We start from the raw sequence: 24,246 nt of genomic DNA, 5'->3' as shown, positions 1-24,246 counted from the left end.
TTAATCCCGTGACCGTGCCTGGCCCGCGCCTGTCCTGTGGCTCCACTTCGAACGTTCGTGTTGTGATTGCGGGTCAATATTTATTGTTGCCATTATTACACTCCTCGCGGACTCCTATCCCTTGTTTCTTTTTTTGTTTCCCACCCCCAAAACCCAATGAATGAAATAATAAATCTAGCTACCTATCTTCCGAGTCAGATCTAGTCTCTCTAAGCACCAAAGTTCCGCGGTAGATCCGTCTTTTCGCCTTGTTTTGCTTCTTCAACATCTAGGTTCCAAGGTACTTCTGTCTAATCTTCCACCAGTATCAAACATGTCTGCTGCCGGGCAAGGAACCTTTCGAAATCGAACCGTGGGCCGTGGTCAGATTCCCTTCGATGGGAGCCCTTCTGGTATCCCTCGCAAGGTCGAAACGCCCCCCGTCCCCCAGTCAACTACCTCCGATGTTGGCAGCAGCTCGGCGTTGAGTACAAGTAGACAGAAACAGAGCAAGCGTGATGAGGTATATAATCTATTTCCAATATATATATATATTCTTTCCTGTCTTCTCTGTACTCGATAGATCATATATCTACTCTCACCTTTCGATAAAAGTAACTTATCAATTAATGGCTTAGGCTATCAGAAAGAAAATGGAAGCAGACCTCAACAAAAAGAGACATAACCCTGCACGAGCTCGACATACTCGCAAAGCACCCCCCGGTACTGTCATGGCTCTTAAACCCAGCCATGCTCTCCAGATTAAGCCCAACACCACGGTCGCGGAGGCTGCGCAATTGATGGCTGCAAAGAGAGAGGATTGCGTTCTCGTGACGGATGAGGACGAACGCATTGCGGGTATATTCACCGCGAAGGATTTGGCTTTTAGAGTTGTTGGTGCCGGTATCAGGGCTCGGGATGTTACAATTGCAGAAATCATGACCAAGAACCCTCTCTGTGCGAGAACCGACACCAGCGCTACCGATGCTCTGGACCTGATGGTCCGAAAGGGATTCAGGCATTTACCTGTCATGGATGAAAATCAGGATATATCTGGAATTCTTGACATTACCAAGTGCTTCTACGATGCTATGGAGAAGCTGGAGAGGGCATACAGTTCATCTCGCAAGCTGTATGATGCCCTCGAGGGCGTACAGTCGGAATTGGGCTCTAATCAGCCACAACAAATTATCCAGTACGTCGAGGCGCTGCGGCAGAAGATGTCTGGCCCAACATTGGAGACTGTTTTGAATGGGCTTCCACCGACAACAGTGTCGGTACGCACGTCCGTTAGGGAGGCTGCTGCGTTGATGAAAGAGAATCACACCACCGCATTGCTTGTGCAGGATCAGGGTTCGATTACTGGTATATTCACGAGCAAAGATATTGTTCTTCGCGTTATTGCCCCTGGGTTGGATCCGAACACCTGCAGCGTTGTTAGAGTCATGACTCCTCATCCGGATTTCGCTCCGACTGATATGAGCATTCAGGCTGCTCTTCGGAAAATGCATGGTTAGTTCTGATCACCGTTCACTAGGTGCAGAAGAAACAGGACTAACGATATCGAAACTAGATGGACACTATCTCAACCTCCCTGTTATGAACGAGGCTGGAGAGATTGTTGGCATGGTCGATGTGCTGAAGTTAACTTATGCTACGCTTGAACAAGTATATTTCTAATTTCTTCACTGAAACAATTGTGTCCACGGTCATTTCACTAAAAATTTTCACCAATTGTTCTAGGTCAATACAATGTCATCAAACGAAAGTGAAGGACCGGCGTGGAATAAGTTCTGGCTTTCCATGGACCATGAGACTGATTCCATAGTATCCGGTAGCCACGGCGGCCATCAGGTCTCGACCCCCATCCGCTCCGTCGTTAGTCCCGAACTTTCCAGGACACATGTTGAACGGGAAAATAGCGTTCTCCCGAACGATTCCGCTTCGCATCATGGCGACGATGCCGCCTCGGATGCCCTGGAGCCCCGTGTAGCTCACAATGAGGACACACCGTTCCCATTCAAATTCAAAGCCCCCAGCGGACGAGTTCACAGGCTGCACGTTACACCTTCAGCAGGTGTGTCGGACCTCGTTTCACAGGTCTCCCGGAAGCTGGGGCCTGAGGTCGAAGCCGTTGGTGGCTACGCTCTGGTAGAAGATGGCAAACTGAGCAATTCGGGCTATGCGTTGAGTTATGTGGACAACGAAGGGGATACAGTGTCCATTACAACAGATCAGGATCTTTGGGATGCCGTCACTCTGTCTAGGAATAGCAACATGGACAAGGTAGATCTTTATGTCCATGATCCGGAAAAGCAGCCTGTTATTGCCACACCTCCCCTTCCTCCTGTTGTTCAGCAGGTGCCTTCCGTGTCCTTGAAACAAGCCACGCCGCCTGGGGCGATTGAAGAGGAAGAAGAGCAGAGTAATGTGGGCAATCGAAGTTCTGTTACAGACAGGTCGCAGACTATTGTGCGGTTACCGACAGCAGAGCAGTTGATAAATGGGGTACCCAATGAGCTTATTCTGCCTGGTGCCATTGTGACGTTGGCTGTGGCTATAGTTGGTGTGTTTGTTCTCAGCCGAATAGGCAATCGCTAGTTGTGGCTTTGTTTGCCTGTCTTGAGGGGCATTCTTACACCTGGGGCTTCTCGGGACTTCTCGATAGTAATCCCCTCTTCGATTTATTTCTTGATCATATCCAACTGTTTTGTATTCTGCCCTTTACCCTCCCCCCCCAAAACAACCAACCCTACCCCCTTCTTTTCCTTTTCTTTTGTATTTATTTCTTCACACGATAGTACCCTTACTATTGTCTCTGGCCACTTTTTCGAATATCGTAACCAGCTCTTCCCTTACCTGCATGGATTGTTCCGTACCTCTAACATGTGAGATATCACGGCCGTTCCAGCAATTCGGAGTCCCCGAGTGGTTTTTCAGCACGTTTTTAATACATATACAGCAATTATAGTAGACTGTTTTCTTTTTGACTACAAACGCTACCATTAGTTTCAGCAATAGATAGACCTCAACGAACAAGATAATCCCCCCCCCCGGCACGTACTTAACGGAAAATAAGTCCAATGTTTTTTATTTTTGCCCTTTTAAGGCGACCCATGTCAATGCTCGCCGATTCTGGACTAGCGCAGGGCACCTGTCACCCTAAACCAGATCTGTGCTAGCCCTTCTTGCATGCCACTTTCAAAACTGTAAACTTCGGACTTCGACCACTTCGACGCCAACAACCTCGACCTTTAACATATCCTCACTCCTCTCCTACCCCCTCCCCTTCGCGTCTCTTCTCTCACTCTCTCTTCTCTTCTGTCTATACCTGATTCTTACATCGTTCAGCACTTCTCCTCTCTCCGAAAACCTACTGCCAGACATTGTTCTTGATCTATGCTCTGCTCTCTCAACTGTCTTGACCCGCCCTCGCCCAATCCCAGCCGTTCTGCTGTTTGTGCCCCACAAAGAAATTCGTGTCTGCGTTTCCCACTTTACTCTGTATAACGTCGAGGATCAAGGAATCTCTATTTGATCTCTTTTTTATTTTTGTTTCTTTTTTTCTTTGAGCTTTTCCTTCTCTGTGATCCTCCACTTCCCTTCTCTCTTCTCCTTCGGCGCGACTCTATTTTTTATTTTATTTTATTTTATTTTTGGTCTTTGAAAAGGGGGTAGATTCCACCGATACAACCTCCCCACCCTCCCACGCCGCGACACGAAAATACAAACATACAAGAATAAACAGATAATGTCGCTATTGCCACAGGAGGTCCATGTTGCCCTCGCGCAGCTCTTGCTTGCTCTCGCTTCCGCAGACAATATCGTTCGAACTCAGGCTGAGGAACAGTTGAATAATGAATGGGTCCAGGGTCGTCCAGATGTCTTGCTCATAGGGCTGGCGGAACAATTACAGGGAGCGGAAGATGCTGGTGTACGTTTACAAAACACCCTCACTCCCTTTTGACCTTATTGATTTCTTTTTGGGTTTTCTTGATGATTTCTCTTCTTTTTTTCTTCCTTCTTTATACTCTGGGGGGGTGAATATTTTTCTTCTCACAACTTATAGATACTAATTTATTTTACTTATTGTAGACACGATCGTTTGCCTCCGTTCTCTTCCGTCGGATATCGACGCGGTCTATGAAATTGGCAAATTCCACGGAATCTAAGGAGTTGTTCTTCACTCTTTCACATGAACAGAGAATGGCTATTCGACAAAAGCTGTTGGAGTCGCTCAGCAATGAGGGCGTAGCCCATGTGCGGAATAAGATTGGTGACGCTGTAGCTGAAATTGCAGGACAGTATGCCGAAAATGGTACGTGGAAACGAAGAATTAAGAAAAGAAGAGAAACAATGCCATGTTGAAAACCGTGTATAGCTGGACAGATACATGCTTAATTGTTACTCAGACTAATTATTTTCTCTTCTTTGGGAATGCTAGGTGAACAATGGCCTGAGCTTCTGGGAGTACTCTTCCAGGCCAGCCAGTCTAATGATCCGGGTGTGCGCGATTCCGCATTCCGGATATTCTCGACGACACCGGGTATTATTGAGAAACAACATGAGGATATGGTTCTAGGTGTTTTTTCGAAGGGGTTCAGAGATGAGAATATTTCTGTACAGTTTATATTACATCTGAAAAAGAAAAAAAAACATGGATGTATTCACTAATGATTGTTGTCAAAAAAAATTAGGTCCGAATATCCGCAATGGAAGCGTTTTCTTCCTTTTTCCGCTCCATCCCTAAAAAGAGCCAGAGCAAATACTTCTCCTTAGTCCCGGATGTCCTCAACATCCTACCACCCTTGAAAGAAGCTGATGAGAGTGAGGAACTCTCCAAGGCTTTCATTGCTTTAATTGAGCTGGCAGAAGTGTGCCCTAAGATGTTCAAGGCGCTTTTCAACAACTTGGTCAAGTTCAGCATTAGTGTTATTGGCGATAAGGAATTTGTCTGATCAAGTGAGACAGAATGGTTTAGAGTTAATGGCTACTTTTGCCGATTTTGCTCCCAAGATGTGCAAAAGTGACCCGACGTATGCTGGAGAGATGGTTACACAGTGTCTAAGCTTGATGACCGATGTTGGTTTGGATGATGAGGATGCAGCTGAATGGACTCAGTCTGAAGATGTAAGTGCATGCTATATCTCGGCAACAGCGACTGCTATATATGATGAGATTAACGTTTAATTAGCTTGACCTCGAGGAAAGTGACAAAAACCACGTTGCTGGCGAGCAATGCATGGACCGTCTCGCTAATAAGCTCGGTGGCCAGGTAATTTTACCTGCAACTTTCGTCTGGGTACCCCGAATGATGTCCTCAACCTCTTGGCGCGATCGACATGCAGCTCTTATGGCCATCTCCGCTATATCTGAAGGTTGCAGAGACCTCATGGAGGGTGAGTTAGATCAGGTTCTTGCTCTTGTCGTGCCAGCTCTTCAAGACCCCCACCCAAGAGTCCGCTTCGGCGGCTGCAACGCCCTTGGCCAGATGAGTACGGATTTCGCACCTACCATGCAAGTGAAGTATCACTCCATCGTCCTCGGAAATATCCTTCCGGTGTTGGATTCGACGGAACCCCGCGTCCAGGCCCATGCTGCTGCGGCGTTGGTTAATTTCTGTGAAGAGGCTGAGAAGGAGATTCTGGAACCGTATCTCGAAGAGCTCCTGAAACGTCTTCTGCAGCTTCTTCGAAGTTCCAAACGGTTTGTGCAGGAGCAGGCGCTTTCTACAATTGCTACGATTGCTGATTCTGCAGAGGCTGCTTTCGGACAGTTTTATGACACACTTATGCCGCTGTTGTTTAATGTTTTGAATGAAGAGCAATCGAAGGAGTTCCGGATTTTGAGAGCGAAGGCCATGGAGTGTGCCACTCTGATTGCGCTGGCTGTCGGAAAAGAGAAAATGGGTCAAGATGCGTTGACTCTAGTGCAGCTTCTTGGCAATATTCAGCAGAACATCACGGATGCAGATGATCCTCAATCATCGTATCTTCTCCACTGCTGGGGCCGTATGTGTCGAGTTCTCAACCAGGATTTCGTTCCATATCTCCCCGGAGTCATGCCGCCGCTCCTCCAGGTTGCCAGTGCCAAGGCTGATGTCCAGATCCTTGATGACGAAGAGCAGCTTAGACAAGCTGAGCAGGATGTTGGTTGGGAGCTTGTTCCGCTGAAGGACAAAATTATTGGAATTCGAACCAGTGTGCTTGAAGATAAGAATACCGCTATCGAGCTAATTACGATATATGCTCAAGTCCTCGCTGCTGCTTTTGAGCCATATGTCATTGAGACGATGGAAAAGATTGCTATTCCCGGTCTCGCATTCTTCTTCCACGACCCTGTCCGGGTGTCATCTGCACACTTAATTCCCCAACTGTTAAATGCATATAAAAAGTCTCACGGTGACCAGTCTCCCGAGTTCATGCAGCTGTGGTCCAAGACTGCCGAAAAACTCATCGAGGTTCTAAGCGCAGAGCCAGCCATTGATACATTGGCGGAGATGTTCCAATGCTTCTACGAATCAGTCGAGGTTGCCGGAAAGAACAGTCTCACGCAAGCCCATATGCAAGCATTCATTGCGTCTGCCAAGTCGTCGTTGGAGGACTACCAAGCTCGTGTGAAGCGACGTGCGGAAGAAAAAGCAGAATTGGACGAGGCGGATGACGATGCCATATCATACGATATCGAAGTTGAAGAAGATCAGAACCTACTGAGCGACATGAACAAAGCCTTCCACATCATTTTCAAGAACCATGGTCCCGCTTTCTTACCAGCATGGGAACAGCTACTCTCCTTCTACGATGCCTTCGTTACAAATGAAGACCCCACACAGCGACAATGGGCAATCTGCATCATGGATGACGTACTGGAATTCTGCGGTGAGCAATCTTGGAATTACAAAGATCATATGATCCAGCCTCTTATCAATGGCATACGGGACGACAACGCCGCAAACCGACAAGCGGCATGTTACGGAGTCGGAATTGCAGCGCAAAAGGGCGGGCTTGCCTGGAGCGATTTTGTTGCCGCGAGCATCCCGACGCTGTTCCAGGCGACGCAGCATGCGAAGGCGAGGACGCAAGAGCACATTTTCGCTACTGAGAATGCATCCGCTAGCGTCGCGAAGATATTGCATTATAATTCTAGCAAAGTACAGAATCCGCAGGAGGTTGTGGAGAATTGGTTTAATACGCTACCCATCATCAATGATGAAGAGGCGGCGCCGTATGCTTATTCTTTTCTTGCGCAGCTTATTGACCAGTATGTTCAATCCATCCATTCCTTCCCCGTCTTTTAATGCTCAAAATGTAATCACGTAGTCTGTCTAACCAAAGCTCAACAACGCCAACAGACGAAATCCCACTGTTTTCAACAATGCCACAAAGGCATTCACCTATATCGTGCAAGCCCTCGAAGCGGAAACACTGCAGGGTAGCACTGCTGCTCGTGTCGCAAACTCATCGAAACAGCTTGCAACGGCAACAGGAGTCGCTGTAGATCAGATCTTTGCAAATGTTGAGCCCAAGAACCAAATGGCCGTGCGAAGCTTTTTCCAATAATTGGCCCATCCATAATTAAATCCCTGCTCTTGCCGTTCGATGTCCCAGGTGGTTCTAGCGTCCGGTTTTCAATTTTATTCCCTTTCCCTCTCTATTCACAAATCATATGTCCAATTTCCTCTTTTTCCACCCCCCCTTTGCTTTGCCTTTCTTTACTTTTCTTTCTTTCTTTCTTTCTTTTTTTTGTTTTCTGTTTTTTCTCTTGTTTCATCACTTTTACACACCCCATACAGCATCGAGTGATTTCGTTTCTTAACTTTTTATTTTGAAATGTGTTTCTCCCCCCATGACACAATGACCAACGACAACAATGAAGGTTTATTTTATATAAATAGAGCACATTGAAATATACGCTTGAGTATTTATGACTTGTTCGTATCTTTTCAGAGAACTCGTATTCACACTTTCCTACGGGCTTCTAAACTACACAAAGCTTCCTTCGACATACAGTTTTAAAATTATCCCAACTCAGTCCTGCAAAACTCTCACAAGTCTTGTTCTATCTACTTCTCCTTATAGCCCTCGAAACCTCTCAATTTACGAATAGATAATTCCTCCGCTACACAGTTAACTCCTGGGTTGTCAGTCCGGTTATCGTTTTCGTTTTTCTACGCTCAAGAAGGAAAATATGAGAGAAAGGTTTAGATTAATATATAGATTACCCTAGCTAAAATCCACAATCCAGTTTCTTTTTGACATTTTTGTTTTGACGTTGGCATTGAATGGTAGTTCATCAACAGCTGAGCACAACCTTTTGAAATGAAAAGGGGCCCAGTGGTCATACACGCTCATCACAAACTTATAGGATGTTCTTTTCTCCTTGCCATCCAGCGCTGCGAAAGTAAACTCATGAATGGGGTGAAGGTGATCGGTGGTCTTGTCTCCATCAATCACAGGATAGTGACCGTAGATCCTCACCAATCGATGATCATGAGAAATTGAAAAAGGACAAAATCTGTCGATGTAGCTCCTCCTCACGTTTGACGACCCTGAAGAGCTTGACAACACCTCTTATTGAGAGAGTCATGCTGTGTGCATTCTGTCGATCTGCTATATCAAGTGCCGCCTTTCCACACTTCACTTAGCTGTCATAAATGGGAAATACATGTATGCAGTACTCATAAAGAAAGACATATCGCCAATTCACCGATAAATGGTGCAAGCCTTTTCATTTGATCTTCAGTGAAGGATTGTCAGGGGAACCCGACCGCGAAATCAGGCTGTGGCATAGATAATCGAAATTGTCGTGACTGTAGAAGCTGCAGACAGAGATTGTGATGACAGCAAAGTTTGGTGTAATTGTTGCACCTCAACAAGGGAAATTGAGCTACCCCAAGCCTCATTCAAACTTTCAACCAAGTGCTGGAATGGGATGCGATTGTGGCCAACCGCACCCTCAGCAGAAGGCACAATCAATTCAGCAACAACTCGAATGACACCCGTCTCATTTTCTTCCTTATCCTTTGGCGGGTTGATTCGAACACGCCATCATCAAACCTTGTTCCGCTAGGAGTCTCTGAGTCTTTCTTGAGAAGTCATTGACAGAAACTTTTACTGTCACTAATGATTCCACTCTTATGGTCATCCCGGAGGATTCCTTTGGTCTCAAGAAATACCTCTCATAGTTATTGTATGATCAAGATGACGATAAACATACCTCTGGACCTACAGTTTTGGGCGACGTTTGTTGACGGGCTGTCATGACATCACGTGGAATAATAACATGTGATCTTGCTTCTCCCGACTCCCGTTGGTGTTGGGCACGTGATATACGCGTATATTCGTTAGCTTAAACCTCCCACCAACGGAGAATCAAACCATCCCAACACCCCCTGTTGGTGTTGGGTATTAGTTAGAAGTTGGGCATAGAGTGCCCCACTGCATGTGATTAGTATAGTTTATACGCCTTTCATCCGGAGGAGAGATTAACCATGCCACAACACATATTAACCCAAGGGAACAACAACACACTTTGAGTTATGTAGATAGTTTCTTTCTTTCTTCCTCTCTTGCACTGCGTCCTTGTTACAGAACCACCCCTTAACCTCAGATAGTTAAATATTAATCCATTACGTCTTACCTGACCAAAGATCTGCACGTGATTCCTTACCGAACTGAGATTCTCACTCACCTCACTGCAACGAGTCAGAAGAACAGCATGTATCTGAATATGAAGGGGTTCCACTGGTTGCAGGCACACGTGAAATACAGAGTATGATAGTACATAATAAAGCATTGGTGGATAATAGGTGGTAATGATATCTTGCATCCGGATCTATTGGAAATCTTTGCAACATCAAAAAATTGGGGGATATTGTAAGGAAACGCAGCCGAAGGAGGTGGATGAATAAAAAAAAAAAAAAATTACAACCGGCAAATAATACACATTCCATCGCCCAAGACAGATAGATCCGAGAGATGATAGAAATAAGAAGACTATGTCCCAAGACAGCAAGGAATCTGACCACTCTATGAAAACTTTAGTCCAGAAAACATTTTTGAAATCCCTTTTCCTGCTTTTCCAATCCTCTCTGAACTTCCTTATTAAAACCCAGCTCAACTCGCCCACTCAATCACTTTGATTTATTGGCCTTCTTCGCCAATAAATTCAACGCACTCCCAGCAAGTATAAAACCACACTGATCCTTGCTCAGCGTATGCTTCATTGGTATCTCAAAAACCTCACTACCATCCTTCTTAGTTACTCTCAACCTCACCACCCCTTGGCCCCCACTCGTTAACACCTCATACAGACCCACCGTATCAACCGAATCGCACGCATCTATCCGATCATAATCAGCCTTATCCTTAAACGTCAATGGCACAACACCTTGCTTCTTCAAATTCGTTTCGTGGATGCGCGCAAAGCTCTTCGCGGCAATGATGCGGCCACCCAGGTACCGTGGTTGCAGAGCAGCATGTTCACGAGCACTGCCCTCGCCGTAGTTATCTTCTGCGACAACGAGCCATTCGGTTCCCGCTGCCTTCCATTTGGCTGCGAGGTCTGGGATTGAGTAGGTTTTGCCATCGAGATCGTAAGCGACGTTTGTCTCGCCCGTGGCGGCGTTGATGGCGCCAATCAGCGTGTTTGCGCAAATGTTGGGGAGGTGGCCTTTGTATTTGAGCCACGGGCCGGCGGCGGAGATGGTATCGGTCGTACATTGTCCTTTAACTTTGTAGAGAACACGGAGAGAGGTGAGGTTGTTTGGTGGGAAGGGCTGGAAGGGTTCGAGGATGGCGAGGCGGTCTGAGGTTGGGGAGATCACGACGGGTGAGGTGGGAGATGGGGGTGCGATGGTAGGCTGGAAGGCTGGGTTCCCTGGCTCAAAGCCTGATCTGGGGAGGTCGAAGCCGGTTGGTGGGTGGAACTGGAAAGGTTTTCCGCTCGGGGTGGGGATGGAGTCGGTCATGGGGTTGAAGGTGGTGCGGCCTGCATATGACATTGCGGTGACAATTTCTGGGGATGCAAGGAAGTTCATTGTTGCAGGGTTTCCGTCATTGCGCCCGCGAAAGTTGCGGTTGTATGATGTGAGGATTGCGTTGCTTTTGCCTTTGTCCACGCCGTCTGTCCGTTTCCATTGACCGATACAAGGCCCACAGGCGTTGGCCAAGACGGTTCCCCCAGCAGACGAGAAAGTGTTCAGCGTCTGGTCGCGTTCCAAGGTAGCTCTAATCTGCTCACTTCCTGGAGTGATAAAAAAATCCGCTTTCGGTTTCAGACCGGCTTCGGAGGCCTGCTTGACAAGATCCTCTGCACGAGTCATGTCCTCATAGGAGCTGTTTGTGCAGCTCCCAATAAGACCGGCACCAAAAGTTTCAGGCCATTTGTTCTCCCTAACTGTTTGTGCAAATGAGGAAAGAGGTATGGAATGATCGGGAGTAAACGGGCCATTAATGTGTGGCTCGAGGGTAGAGAGATTAATGGTAATATGCTGATCATATTCCGCGCCAGTATCTGCGCGTAGCAAGTTCTGAGGACCAGACGATGCAATAGCCGTTGCAGCTTCAGCGATATCACCTCGATTAGTAGCCCGTAGATATGGCACCATGCTTGGTGAAAAGGGGAAAAGCGAAGTGGTTGCTCCAACTTCAGCACCCATGTTGCAAATGGTGGCCATTCCAGTGCAACTTAACGTCTCAACACCAGGACCGTGGTACTCAATAATGAACCCAGTGCCACCACGAACCGTCAACTTCCCAGCAAGATGCAAAATAATATCTTTCGGCGCGGTCCAACCAGACAGCTTGCCCTCGAGCCTAACACCAAGCACCTTTGGCGCCTTCAGTTCCCAAGGCGCATCAACCAGCGCATCAACAGCATCCGCGCCACCAACTCCAATGGCAATGGTGCCCAATCCACCCCCATTCGGCGTATGACTGTCCGTACCCAACATCATCAGGCCAGGAGCGGCATAGTTCTCCAAAACAGTCTGATGAATAATCCCCGCACCAGGCGGCCAAAATTCAATGCCATATTTTTTCGCAGCAGATTCCAAGAAATCAAATACTTCTTTATTCCCCTGGATTGATGAGGGGAGATCGACATCAGCTCCCTTCTCACCGACAATCATGTGGTCACAGTGGATACTAGCCGGGACAGCAGTCGAGGGGAGTCCGCAGGACATAAACTGCAGCAGAGCCATTTGCGCCGAAGCGTCCTGCATTGCAACGCGATCTGGTTTCAGCTTCAGATTGGCTTGGCCACGGATGTTTTTGCCATTCAGGGTGTCGGAGAGAAGAGACTCTTCAACATTATCGAGATGCGAATAGAGGATCTTTTCGGCCAGAGTGAGAGATCGCTCAGTTCCCAGAACCCGTCGTACCTCACGGAAATTGTTTAGAATTTTGGGATATGGTGGGGAGCGTGACGGAGCATAAGGCTGGGCCTGTGTCGCGAGGCCGCGAGCTCTTAATGGCCAGCATTGTGCAAGCTGGATTATGAAGGATGTCAGTTTAAAATACAGAGGGCCCTGGATTTTCGGCATGAGAACTGACCTTGTGCGAAATAGATGCCCTGCGGCAGAAATACTGCCGCATCATCTTGGAGATATCCGCAACAATTTTTGGCAGGAAATGTAATTGTTTCTTCCTTGAGGACGGGGATTCCGGAGTTTATAATACTGCACCAAGGAACGAGCGAGTGAAGGGTTTAAGTTCACGTTGATTGGCTGGATGGTAATTGAGCAAGCTGACTAACCCCGGTTTCGGCCCAAGGTCCCTGTCACAGAAATTTTATCGAGAGATACATAACTTAAAAAGTGCTCCACAGAGGAATCGAAGATGCCCATGCATTATAAGACGATCAGATATGATTGACTATTAAATACCAGGAATGGATTATGATACAATTCCATTGTACATTAAATGACTGAATGCGAAAGAACCATATTGAAGGAACAGAAACCTGGGTAGCTCCCATGACGTGGAATAAACCGCCAGAGCAGATGGATGGATCCTTTCCAAGAGGAAACAAAAGGAAATGCTATAATGAAACAAAATGGGACGAAATATGACCCCCAAAAAGGAACCTTTTAAATATCAAACCCGGTTTCAACGTTTAATGCTTTTTCATCTCATTAGCTTTCGGCAATTTCTTCCGATTGGGCTCTCAATTCATAGCAGAGATCATAGCATTGTGCAAGAAGTTCGTTGACGCTACCTTGACCTTCAGGTAGATCATTTCCCACATAGAATTTTCCATCGATTCTCATGTTGTCGATGGAGTTTAGCTGGCAAATAGTTAGCAACTTGGACAAATACCACCCATCAATTTCCATAAATAGGAAGGGAGAGCAACTAACCTTCATACTGTATGGGTAAAGCTCTCTAGAATTAGAAACCCCCCCTGAGTCCTTAACTTCAAGAAGGCATTTCCTCAGAGTTTGAAGTTGATTATAAATTGGTAAGAGAGCTTCTGAAACAGGCTCAGACGAAATAAGCAAGCCGTATATTAACGCATAGCTCCGCCGAATCAGATACAAAAGCGTCTATGTAGCGAGAAAATCAGCGGTCAAATTTCCTCAGCTCCCAAAGTTTGTCAGTAGGTTGCGGTTGGAGGCCTACCCTTTGAGCATGAATATCAGCCGGCTTCCCATCCTTGTCAAGAAAGTTCCCATCAACTCGAGATTCGTCAAACATATTTAATTTTCTTTGGTACATAAATAAATCGGTCTCCCGTAGTGACCAGGCCTGGGTCATAGCAAGGCGGTCGAGCTGGTTTCGGATCTCCAGGAGCTTATCATAAGGCTCCTTGAATCGTTCGTCGATTCGTCCCTGTCTAGTAAAGGTAATTCGGTTAAATCTGATTCCATGCCGCAAGGCATGTTTGAGCGCCGCTATTATCATACCTTTCGAGAACAATTTCTACCCATTTCAGACATCTTTCCAACAAAACTTTAACAATCCCTTGGCCCGCAGGGATGGAGCCACCAGGGCCCAAAAAGTTACCATCTTTCATAGAGGCTTTCATTCCCTTCAGTTGCTCCTGGAAGGTCAAGACCTCAGAATACGAAAACTATTATATTTCACGGCCATCCAAAATCAGCTTAACCCTCCGCACTTTTAATACGTCTGACAGACATGGAAAAAGAGCTACCTTTGATCGCGTGTTTGCGGCAGATGTGGATCGTAAAATGGATACCAAAACCTCGTGGATCGGGACGAGTTCGGGCGACAAGAAGGAAAGGTCTTGTTGTAGCTCCCCTAACAGTTTTCGACAGGTTTCCAAACGAACTCCCAAAAGCTTCAATAGATCAGTTGAATATGTATCCTTCCCTCGATCAATGTTTCCTTGCATTGTATCTAGAGTTTTAGAGATCGAATCCAAATCCTTCTGGCTGAAAAATGCAGCCTCCTTTAGATGGTCGAGCAGGCGCTGGAGGAACAATATTAGTTAGATAATGACGAAAATCATGAGAATGTATTATCGAAAGTCGTCGACTTGGTATTACCTTAATTGTCGACGCCATTGCATATCTGTGGGTTTGATAAAATATATCAGCATTCGTCTGGATGCAATGCAACGTACAATACCGAATAGAAGCCCACGTATAAAAAGTGATACTTACGCTGCGGGCGCCTCATTATTCCTCCCGACAGTAAGAAATAGCAAAGAAATCAGCTGGAAGCAATCATCCAGGACATTATCAACTGCGACATGAGCACATATCAGACAAACTGCACCTGTGCAAGGGCCAAAAGTTGGAATATGGGGATGGGGCGAACCTCGATTATGTTGTAGTTGGTTGTCCGAACGGATGCTGTTCAACTTCTGGACTTGTTCAACCACCTGGTCATGATAGTACAGCACGTCTTGAGACTTGATATATCTCGATTTATCCTGTTTAAGGAGCAAGAGGGCGTCGCGAATCACCAAGAGCTGGTCTAAGATAGGCTGTTCTCTCGGGTCGAGAGGGACTGATACGGCGGGCGAATCAGCCATATCTGCCAATTGGTTTAATAGGGTATTCCAGAGTTGGCACAAACTCCCGCTCCCGCGCGAGTAATTGGGTCCGTATAGCAAAAATGAAAGACAGAGAATAGTGGTAAGTAAAATAGTAACCTTGACGTTATGTTGATGTTTATCGTTGTATGGACAATATGCATATGTTATCATTACCTTCTAACGTTGGGCATAACTTATGTCTACCTTCCTGATTGGGCCGAGGGAAATCACGTGATGTCACCGAGTGCACGGGCCATATCAGCCATGTTAAGCGAGGGTTTATTTTCCACACAACCGTTAGGTCAAACGACAACGACATCGACGCCAACGACAAGGAATCAATTCCCTTCAACTTCACATTCTCCCTCCAACACAGTATCCGTCTGCTCCGGGACATCCTCTCACAATGTCTAACTCCGAGCTCGCTGTTTCCTATGCCTCCCTGATCCTGGCCGATGACGGCGTTGACATCACGGTACGTGTTTTTATCCGGATATAGATATGGAATATATGGGGGAGGAGGGGGGGATGAGAGAGGAAGAGGGGAAAACTCATTTTGGATGAAATGTGGAGGATGAGTTATCTTGAAAACAATATAACGCGTGCTGACTCGGTTTTGCTTTTTGGGTTGGCATATATAGTCCGAGAAGCTCCAATCCATTCTGAAAGCCGCGAATGTGGAGGATGTTGAGCCCATCTGGTCCTCTCTGTTCGCCAAGGTACATACCATACTACCCCAATTTACACGATATGTCCGATGGTGCAAAATCCCGATTTCTCTTTGCAGTATTCTATTTAATCGGGTGGAAATTAAAGGAATGTGTTGGAGAACAAAACTAAAGCTAACTTGGTGAAACTTTTCGTTGAAAAGGCTCTGCAAGGCAAGGATGTGAAGGATATTCTGCTCAACGTTGGATCGGGCGGTGGTGCCGCTCCCGCTGCCGCTGGAAACGCCCCAGCTGCTGCTGGCGGCGCCGCGGCTGCGGAGGAGAAGGTTGAAGAGAAGGAAGAAGGTAGGTCATTGCCAATGAGCTCTTCTTATGCTACCGTGCTACCGGAGTGCAGATTTGGCTAATATATTCTTTTTCCAATTTTTGCAGAGAAGGAGGAGTCCGACGAGGACATGGGCTTCGGTCTTTTCGACTAAACGAATCTTCTTTTTCTTGGCGTATTGGTTCCTTCCACCCTTTCCCCGACCGCTTTTGGCGTGTACTCATATTGTGATAAATGAGAGAAAAACAAGGAAAGAAAGGGATGCACCGCTGCGGTGCTTTTGCGAGCACACCCTCCCCCATACTAAGTTCATTAAGAGGATTTAATTTCAATGAGGGCTGGACCGGATGATAATCGGGTAGCAATGGTTGATTTTCTTTTGATTTTCTTTTGTTTTTTCCCTTTCATTATATCAATATGATATACCTTCAAGGTAGATTTTCATGTCATGTGGTCATCGCCATGATACTCATCTTGGTCAATACATATAAGAGAAAAAAAAGTGAAACGAATCTTTTCTCCCAATGTCCCGCACTGCCGGTAACTTTTGTTGAATCGATAAAAATACGCCTCCATGGTAATAATATAGGAGATAATACAAAAAGAAGACAAGGAATACAACGGGATATTCATATTATAGCTGAAGAAGCGTTATCCTGCACTGAATATATCCGGAACTGTACAAAAATCAAGACATCTTCAAACATGGTCCCGAGGGACCCGATGAGCCATGGAAGATTTTTAAGAAGGTAACGTTTTTCGTTGGAGTGAAATAATATCTGAAAACAGGGGCAAAATAATACTTGGTTAGTTTATAATCTTCGTCACGGTGGTGAGTCGGGAATTGGAATGACTAAAAACTTACCCCTGCGCCATATGATAAATTTCCCACGAGAGATAATATGAAGAACAGTAGAGAAAGGCCTTTTGCGATAGCGGTCAGCTTTGTCTGCTCAACACAAGCGATAGATAGAGATATTGGTAACGCAGTGTAAATGTTCTGAACATACCTTCGCATGATTTCTCCCGGTAATTCTTGATGATCTGAGGTATCCTCGCACTGTTCATTCATTTCAGGTCCCGTTAGCAATACTTTAAACAAATAATTAAGAAAACAAATGACTCTACGATGAATTAAGAGGTTCTTCTCCCATAAAACGACTTACCCAAGATAACAAACCGCACTCACATACCCCATCACCTGTGCCCCAAGCACCATTTGTCCCGAATGTTCGTCAGATGTCGGATGCCATACACCAGACTGCCAGGCAATCAACCATCCAGCCGCCCCAGCAGCACAGATACCAATAACACTCAAAGAGTTCTTCACCCACACATTCCTGGGCTCCGTCTCCTCAAGAATCTTGGTCAACGAATCCTGTAAGTGGCTCGAGCGCCGTCTCCGCATGGACTCCGTCGATCTCCTCCTCCTCGACGCCACAGCAACCAAAGCTGAAGCGGCCAGATTCTGACTCATGCGGCGCGACAGGAGCGGGGTGGTGGGGTCCAGCGCATCGGACTCCGCTTCTGATACTGAGCCCGCTGTTGCGCTGGATAGCGTGCGATAATCGGGACCGCTGCGTTCATGGGCGGCGGCAGCAGCATCCCTGCGCGCGTTTTGGTGGTCGTAGTAGATGCATTGGCTTATGAGGACACCGTCTGCCAGACAGAAGTAGACGGCGATGGCTGTAATGACTGGGACGAGTTGTGCCCAGAGGGATCCGATTAGGTTTGTGATGTCCCCGATGAACCAGACAAAGAGGAAGGCGAGGGAGACGGCGTCTGCGGAGCCGTTTTTGTAGTTTTCGATCAGTTGGGGAACCTGGTTGTTAACAGTGTTGGTTTTATTTATCTATACTCTTTCTGTTTCTTGCTCTCCTAATTGAAGCTGGATGCCGTTTTATGGGGGTAATATAAAAGTGTTGATAGGGGTTCCAGTTTTTACATACCAGTAGGAAGATCCAGCAGGCCAGACAAATTGAGCCCAGCACCCCAGAGGCCACTTCACGGGCTGTCAGCGGGACACTATCAGCAAGTATAAACATGGCGGCAGTGTTGATACCATCCATTCAACAATGTAAAGAAGTGAGAAGGCCGATTGTGTCATCGAGGGGGGCGAGACTTGGTGAGGTTAAAGTTAATGCACATTAAGACCTTAATTGGATAGTTAGTTGCACTGATCCAACCAGTGTGCGGACTACGTGAGGTAAAATAGCAAAATATCTGGCCGTTGGTTCAGTAGGAGGGGGAGGGGCAACAGTTCAAAAAGATGGCGAGAATAATAAGAACTGTGAGGAAAAGAATACAAAACCTGCGTAACCAATGTGATTGGCGATGACGTGCCGATAAGGTTTCTAGAAGAAGACCCCAACACTGAAAACTTTTTCATGGTCGGTTGGTTGATGCTCAGTTAAATTCGATGACGGTGAAGGGAAAACAACATGGAAACACTACGTAGGTACCTCCATAGAGATAATTTTAATTTCTTTCTCGATCTGTTTGCCTGATTTAGAACCAATTGAATGTGAAAAGACCTTCCGTCTGTCTCCAATGACAGCCTCAAGGGCAGCTTTAGAGAGGGAGGCCATAGCGAGCTTTATAACCCTAGATCCGACGCTGCACGTGTCTCTGGAAGCATTGGGATGGGCCTCCACGTTCAAAGCTTGTGCTTTTAATCATTTTTCTTTTTATTTATTTCCTTTGAGCTTGGGATGAATCCGAATCGCGTCAATGGCCATCATGGACTTCATCTAATCTATTCGCATTAACGGCTGGTTGGACAGCTGTATCTTACCTAATAATACCCCGATAGTTAACTAGTTAATAGTTGGTTAGTTACACTGATAGCAACGGCCATACCATTATTTCCTGTTAAAGTACTGCAATACCATCGTGCACTGTTTCATGTGTCACCACTGTTGTCATCCCGGTTGCAACAACAACAAGGCTCAACTGCAGATGGCCCAGCCCGATCAAGGTTGTCTCATTTCATTTCTCTGGGGCAGAGGTGAGGAAGTCAAAAAATACATGATGAGCTGCCCGCTGTTCTCCCTTTGTGATGTCAATGTACAAATCACATTATACCCGCAACATTTTTGCCCCAAGTGATTGTGACACTACTTATTTGCCTCCAATCCATGGCCGTATTTTGTTCGCCCGCCCTGTCCCGGTTGAATCACTTACGGTAACATGTGCGGTTCCTGCAAGTTAGCAGGGATACCCCGAGATGGATGCACGGAACGACCAGGTCACGAAGAACAAACCTAGCGGTAACCTGTGCCTGGCAGCCAGTGGCAGGTCCCAGAAGATCCTTTTTTGGATGCATGTGTACCCCACAAGTGCTTGTTGCTGCTACTACCTCGGTCAACAGCAAACCGACCTGACCGCGTTTCTGCTCCGCCAAAGAGGATACTTTCAACCTTTGAAGAGCTTCAGCGAACCAAAGGTGGGGTACAGTTCTTGAATCAAAAAGTCTGTGAACCCGCAAGAATCGCTAAATTGCAGTTTCTCCATCTCCCAAAACTCAATTCTTTATTGTTGATTAATTTTAGTAAGCTAGTTACTGTGTAATTACTTTTTTATTTGAGGAGTGCACAAAGAAAACTAGAAAAAGTATGTCCCCATTCCATGCTAAAGCAAGTAACTTTTCCAGAAAACAGCCCTAATAATAAAAACCGAAAGACGAAGACGCTAAATTCGATGCAGTTTCATAATTTTACATTGGCAGGTCACGATTGCTGTGATGATGAGGGTTGAGTTTTAGCGTATGCCCACTGGGCCAATTTCACGCTGGGCTCGTCTATGAGTCTTGTTGTGATTTCTGCCAGCCACAGTGTAAGCGGCAGAAGAATCAACTGGGGGAGGAGACATGCCAATTCCAGGCCAAGTGGACCGACTTTTGGCAGTGGGAATCGGTTAATCCATCCCGGTAAATTGACGGCATGAGATTCTCTCAACCAACCGGTTGCGGCGTATATTCGGTCACCAAGCGTCCAAAGGATTGGTCCGTGCACCAGGTAGAAAGAGAACGATATGCGACCGAGATACTGATTGAAGGGCGTCTCGAAAAAGGATTTCAATGCTGGTATGCGTGGGATTGACGCGACGATTAACGTTGCGGCCCAAAACAGGAAGAACCATTTGTAGTCGAAGACGGCCTGGGGTTTGAAAAAGGATAGCATGTACCACCCTGGGGACGACCTAAGGACTTGGATGTCGGCATTTTGTGAGGGGACTCCGCCTAGGTAGACACTGATGCCTAGAGCTATGTAGGCAAGTGTTCGTTTATGTGGCTCCATATTTGCAATGAAACGTGGTAGGTTGTTGTTGCGGGCGAGCAGATCGAGGTCACACAGAAGCATTCCGGCCATGAACAGCGAAAAATGCGCTCCATCTGTGATGTACATGAAGTAGAAAATCAGTCCTACTTCACACCATAACCGCGCATTCCTCGTACATCTCGAAAATGCCTGTAACGAGGTGTAAATGAGCATCGAGCCCTTGAATTCGACGGGGATCGACCACACGTGGAAGTTGTACGAAAACCAAGGGTCACTACCAGTTCTGAAAATGTGGCTAAAGTTCTTGAACTCGGAAAACCAATTCCACAGCTCCTCGCGGTAAGTCATGCACGGCTCCCGCTCCGTTCGGATACCCAACACATGCCACGAAGTCATGTATAGAAACGTTGTGGCGATGACGGGTAGAAACAGCCGCAACCAGCGTCGAAACAACGAAGAGGCTATATTTTCCCCTAATTTCACATAGTCGCCATCAACCATCAGACTCAACGGTTTCGCAGCCAACACATATCCAGACAACACGAAAAACACGCTGACAGCGAAATGGCCACCAGAGAAGAACACTCGGATGCCAGGCAACAAAGCAAAATAAAAATGTCCTTTATAACCAAACGCATTCTCGAATATCTCCTCGGCTGACATCATCTCGTGCGTCCACAGCTGGTGGTGTCCGCAGTATACTAGGAAGGCAGCGAAACCTCTTATGCCGTCGAGATATGCCGTGCGGCGCCCACCTGGTCCTCCTCCTCCACCTCCATTCCCAATTCTGCGCGATGTAGCAGACTTCCATAATCCGGCTGGCTGAACGAGTTTTGCCCACTCCTTTGTGGTATCCGATGCTTGAACGTTGATGGGCCGCCATTCAGGTGTTATTTCCTCCCAGTTCCCATTTCCCAAGATGCCCTCTTGCCCACCACCAGGAGACATCATCTGGATGGAAATTGGGAAGTAAACGGGCGCAAAAGGCGGGGACTAGTTGTGTGACCCTTTTTCTATTTTTTTTAACACCTCAATCCGGCAGCGGACCTCTGTTTATTCAGCTTCTATTTGTGGGTATGATGATTCGCATCAAAAATTAATGGATATGGGGAGAAATGAATGAGAATTATCCAAAAATATTGGGAACCAGACATTAGGAAGGCTGATTCCAGACTGTTCCGGAGGAGTTATTTCTTGGGGGGGTTTTCGGACAATGAAGAAATCTAAAATCAAAATTTAAGCTGTGCTGGGTGTGAAGGTGGAGCTGGGGGGTTCGGCAAAGCAAAGTCCATCAAGGATCCGGGGTGAAAGAGGGGGACTGCTTATGGATCACAGCGCAGGGACGCAAGAGAATGGGAGCTTCTCCTCTCTCCCCAGCTTAGCCTGGAAACTGTGGTACAATGGGCTGAGCCATTTTCTTATTGCTCTGTAATTATCATACAGACAAACTCCATACCACATCTGGAAATTCGACCAACAATAATGCCATTTCACAGGCCTCCTCGAAGATGAAAATGACGTCGTTAATAATAATGTCGTAAAACGTGATTCAACCGTCCCAGAAACACCCATTTGCCAACTGGATATAATAATTAAGCGGGATGGTTTCGCCGGAAGAGACTAGAGAGAAAAGCCTGTCAGACTTTCACTGAGAACGCAGCGGCGGCAACATTAACTATGCCAAGGCCGAACATTCTGGGGTGGGATCTTGGAGGAGGGGTAACTGAGATATGGAGCCGCACATTCGAGTGGTTCAGACAGAGTATTTCGTGGAGCATCAGCAAGACTCGGTCCGCCTCCCAAGATGTCGAAAAGTCCATTTTTTGGTTTGGTCGTGTGGACAACAGTTGGACATGCCCGTGAAGATGCCGAGTTATTGTTATGATTGCGATGTTCGATCCAGCTTGAATATTCATAGCGGAGTTAAGCCTCTGAAGATGCGACTATGAGCCACGCTCAAAGATATTGCCTCTTAATTTCCAAAGTATTTCACATGCAAGAAAGCAGGTCGAAGTTGCAACGACGGTGTCTCTCACAAGGAGGCAATGTTTGAGACATGCACACTGCCTTCATTCTCATACGTGATCATCCTCGGTGGGTTCTACCTGCTCTCTCTTGTCTGGTGTCTCCGCTGGTGGCTGTATTTTGGAGAAACTAATGAACAGAAGAAAACCCTGTATTACCTGCTGAACAAATGCCTCATGTTAGACAGCTTAGGCTATTAAGCATGCTCTCCACAATAAGCTTATATAACAAGCAACAACGGGCATACAAGGAACCCCAGATCAAGCTTGGTCTGGCCTGGAAGAGCTGTGTAATTTACCATCGTATTTTTCAACGGATTGCGATTATCTTAGCTTCTTCTTCCTTTGGCATAAGGTAACGAGTAGGGGAAATTGACTATCGGGTCGTACATTTTATCGATTCTTTCCTTGTGCTCGGCTTTCGGAAAGAATAACTAAAATTAAGTTGTAGCTTGGAGTTTTCACTCGCATTTCCGCTCTAACCATATTCCCATCCTCTTTTCCTCTCATTTCCCTCCTTTGTCCTCGTCTTCTAAATATTTTCTCTCGTTTTTGGATGACAGACAAACCAAGGAATGATATGTGTATAAAAATTCTTCAATAATGCGGTCTTTTCCCCTTCCCCGTCCATGAAATTTGTTTTCTTTTTGTGCCCATTTCCAACCGAAAAAGGGAAGGGGAAAAACGGGATAAATCAGCAGACCGAGAAGTGTCAACAGTTAGTAGGAAAGGAAAGAAAGGAAGTTAAAGGGGGAAAAAATATGCTCGCTGCCAAACCGAGACTGACCCGGAGGTTATTATACGGCTGCATCTCATTTATACTACTCATTATATATTTTTCGACTGTTGCATCATCAGGCCAATACACCGGTGACTTCTCTCCGTCCATGTATTTTGCAGGCGGCTTCCCGCGAAAGATATGGCAGATATGGAAAGTAGATCCGCTCGACTTTGAGGAACGAGATCTGCGCTGTGCCCGGAGTTGGACATCAAAGAACCCGGCCCATAGATACGAGGTTCTAACCGACCAAAACGATCTATACTATCTTGAGACGCATTTTGGGCCCAAGGGTTTCAATCGCCCAGATATAATATACGTTTACCGCTCTCTGACAGCGAGAATCATCAAAGCTGACCTGTTGCGGTATCTGATCATGTATGTGGAGGGTGGGGTGTATGCGGACATTGATGTCGAGGCACTCAGGCCGTTTGACAGATTTATTCCGGATAGGTTCAATGAGAAGAACATAGATATGGTTATCGGTGTGGAGATCGATCAACCGGAGTTTAGGAAGCATCCTGTCCTCGGACCCAAGTCGCAATCGTTCTGCCAGTGGACGTTCATTTGCAAACCTCGCCTCCCTGTCATGTTAAAACTGGTTGACAACATCATCCGCTGGCTCAACGAACTTTCCAAAAAGCAGGGCGTGCCTATTTCGCAACTTACATTGGACTTCGATGACGTGATCAGTGGCACTGGGCCCTCTGCATTTACCAATGCGATCCTTGAAGATATGAGCCATCGGACGGGAAACGAGGTGAATTGGGACGTATTCCATAACATGGCTGAGTCGAAGGTCGTAGGTGGCATTCTTGTTCTCACTGTCGAAGCTTTTGCGGCGGGCCAAGGACACTCGGACTCGGGAAATCACAACACCAGAACAGCACTGGTCAAACATCACTACCATGCGTCCGGATGGCCAAGCAACCACCGCAGATATAAGCATCCGATGTTTGGTGAAGTTGAGACGTGTAACTGGAATGCCCAGTGCGTGGCAGAATGGGATAAGAATAAAGCGGATTTCGAGGCCCTTCCGCTCGAGGAGCAAGCGAAGAGGATTGCCGTCAAGCAGTTCGCAGATTCTATCAAGAATCCAGTAAAATCCAATCCTTACCCGGTTCCAAATCAGAACGCGGTCCAAAATCCGATCCAGGATCCCTGATATGTTGGGGGAAGTGCTATGTAT

General features: G+C 46.6%; 10 protein-coding genes across 10 annotated transcripts; 5 read left to right on the top strand and 5 right to left on the bottom strand.

Moving 5' to 3' along the window:
- Positions 1 to 313: 313 nt before the first annotated feature.
- Positions 314 to 2,580, top strand: PAAG_07846 (CBS/PB1 domain-containing protein; the record flags this gene model as incomplete). The annotated part of the gene is made up of 4 exons (XM_002790111.1): positions 314 to 502; positions 618 to 1,491; positions 1,553 to 1,647; positions 1,723 to 2,580. 4 exons carry the CDS (start codon positions 314 to 316, stop codon positions 2,578 to 2,580), a joined length of 2,016 nt encoding a protein of 671 aa, XP_002790157.1.
- Positions 2,581 to 3,730: 1,150 nt separating this feature from the next.
- On the top strand, positions 3,731 to 4,937 carry PAAG_12449 (hypothetical protein; the record flags this gene model as incomplete). Its single annotated transcript, XM_002790110.2, has 4 exons — positions 3,731 to 3,913; positions 4,075 to 4,297; positions 4,424 to 4,599; positions 4,677 to 4,937. The coding sequence occupies 4 exons, from the start codon at positions 3,731 to 3,733 to the stop codon at positions 4,935 to 4,937; spliced, it is 843 nt and encodes a 280-aa protein (XP_002790156.2).
- A 28-nt stretch (positions 4,938 to 4,965) lies between these two features.
- PAAG_12448 (hypothetical protein) lies at positions 4,966 to 7,538 on the top strand (the record flags this gene model as incomplete). Its single annotated transcript, XM_015847933.1, has 3 exons — positions 4,966 to 5,109; positions 5,174 to 7,239; positions 7,331 to 7,538. 3 exons carry the CDS (start codon positions 4,966 to 4,968, stop codon positions 7,536 to 7,538), a joined length of 2,418 nt encoding a protein of 805 aa, XP_015702435.1.
- A 1,215-nt stretch (positions 7,539 to 8,753) lies between these two features.
- On the bottom strand, positions 8,754 to 9,240 carry PAAG_07844 (hypothetical protein; the record flags this gene model as incomplete). The annotated part of the gene is made up of 2 exons (XM_002790109.2): positions 8,754 to 8,999; positions 9,196 to 9,240. 2 exons carry the CDS (start codon positions 9,238 to 9,240, stop codon positions 8,754 to 8,756), a joined length of 291 nt encoding a protein of 96 aa, XP_002790155.2.
- Positions 9,241 to 10,111: 871 nt separating this feature from the next.
- PAAG_07843 (aconitate hydratase) lies at positions 10,112 to 12,578 on the bottom strand (the record flags this gene model as incomplete). Its single annotated transcript, XM_002790108.2, has 2 exons — positions 10,112 to 12,469; positions 12,534 to 12,578. 2 exons carry the CDS (start codon positions 12,576 to 12,578, stop codon positions 10,112 to 10,114), a joined length of 2,403 nt encoding a protein of 800 aa, XP_002790154.1.
- Positions 12,579 to 13,114: 536 nt separating this feature from the next.
- On the bottom strand, positions 13,115 to 14,979 carry PAAG_07842 (hypothetical protein; the record flags this gene model as incomplete). Its single annotated transcript, XM_015846348.1, has 7 exons — positions 13,115 to 13,267; positions 13,340 to 13,525; positions 13,602 to 13,815; positions 13,886 to 14,052; positions 14,134 to 14,412; positions 14,489 to 14,513; positions 14,606 to 14,979. The coding sequence occupies 7 exons, from the start codon at positions 14,977 to 14,979 to the stop codon at positions 13,115 to 13,117; spliced, it is 1,398 nt and encodes a 465-aa protein (XP_015700783.1).
- A 409-nt stretch (positions 14,980 to 15,388) lies between these two features.
- PAAG_07841 (60S acidic ribosomal protein P1) lies at positions 15,389 to 16,129 on the top strand (the record flags this gene model as incomplete). Its single annotated transcript, XM_002790106.2, has 4 exons — positions 15,389 to 15,457; positions 15,624 to 15,701; positions 15,854 to 15,995; positions 16,083 to 16,129. 4 exons carry the CDS (start codon positions 15,389 to 15,391, stop codon positions 16,127 to 16,129), a joined length of 336 nt encoding a protein of 111 aa, XP_002790152.1.
- A 670-nt stretch (positions 16,130 to 16,799) lies between these two features.
- Positions 16,800 to 18,020, bottom strand: PAAG_07840 (vacuolar membrane PQ loop repeat protein; the record flags this gene model as incomplete). Its single annotated transcript, XM_015846347.1, has 4 exons — positions 16,800 to 16,924; positions 16,986 to 17,035; positions 17,142 to 17,797; positions 17,925 to 18,020. 4 exons carry the CDS (start codon positions 18,018 to 18,020, stop codon positions 16,800 to 16,802), a joined length of 927 nt encoding a protein of 308 aa, XP_015700782.1.
- A 1,683-nt stretch (positions 18,021 to 19,703) lies between these two features.
- On the bottom strand, positions 19,704 to 21,203 carry PAAG_07837 (hypothetical protein; the record flags this gene model as incomplete). The annotated part of the gene is made up of 1 exon (XM_002790102.1): positions 19,704 to 21,203. The coding sequence occupies one exon, from the start codon at positions 21,201 to 21,203 to the stop codon at positions 19,704 to 19,706; it is 1,500 nt and encodes a 499-aa protein (XP_002790148.1).
- Positions 21,204 to 23,166: 1,963 nt separating this feature from the next.
- PAAG_07836 (hypothetical protein) lies at positions 23,167 to 24,222 on the top strand (the record flags this gene model as incomplete). Its single annotated transcript, XM_002790101.2, has 1 exon — positions 23,167 to 24,222. The coding sequence occupies one exon, from the start codon at positions 23,167 to 23,169 to the stop codon at positions 24,220 to 24,222; it is 1,056 nt and encodes a 351-aa protein (XP_002790147.2).
- Positions 24,223 to 24,246: the final 24 nt, after the last annotated feature.

The sequence above is a fragment of the Paracoccidioides lutzii genome (assembly GCF_000150705.2).
Source record: "Paracoccidioides lutzii Pb01 unplaced genomic scaffold supercont2.27, whole genome shotgun sequence".
Lineage (NCBI taxonomy): Eukaryota > Fungi > Ascomycota > Eurotiomycetes > Onygenales > Ajellomycetaceae > Paracoccidioides > Paracoccidioides lutzii.
This window is presented reverse-complemented; position numbering and strand designations above follow the sequence as displayed.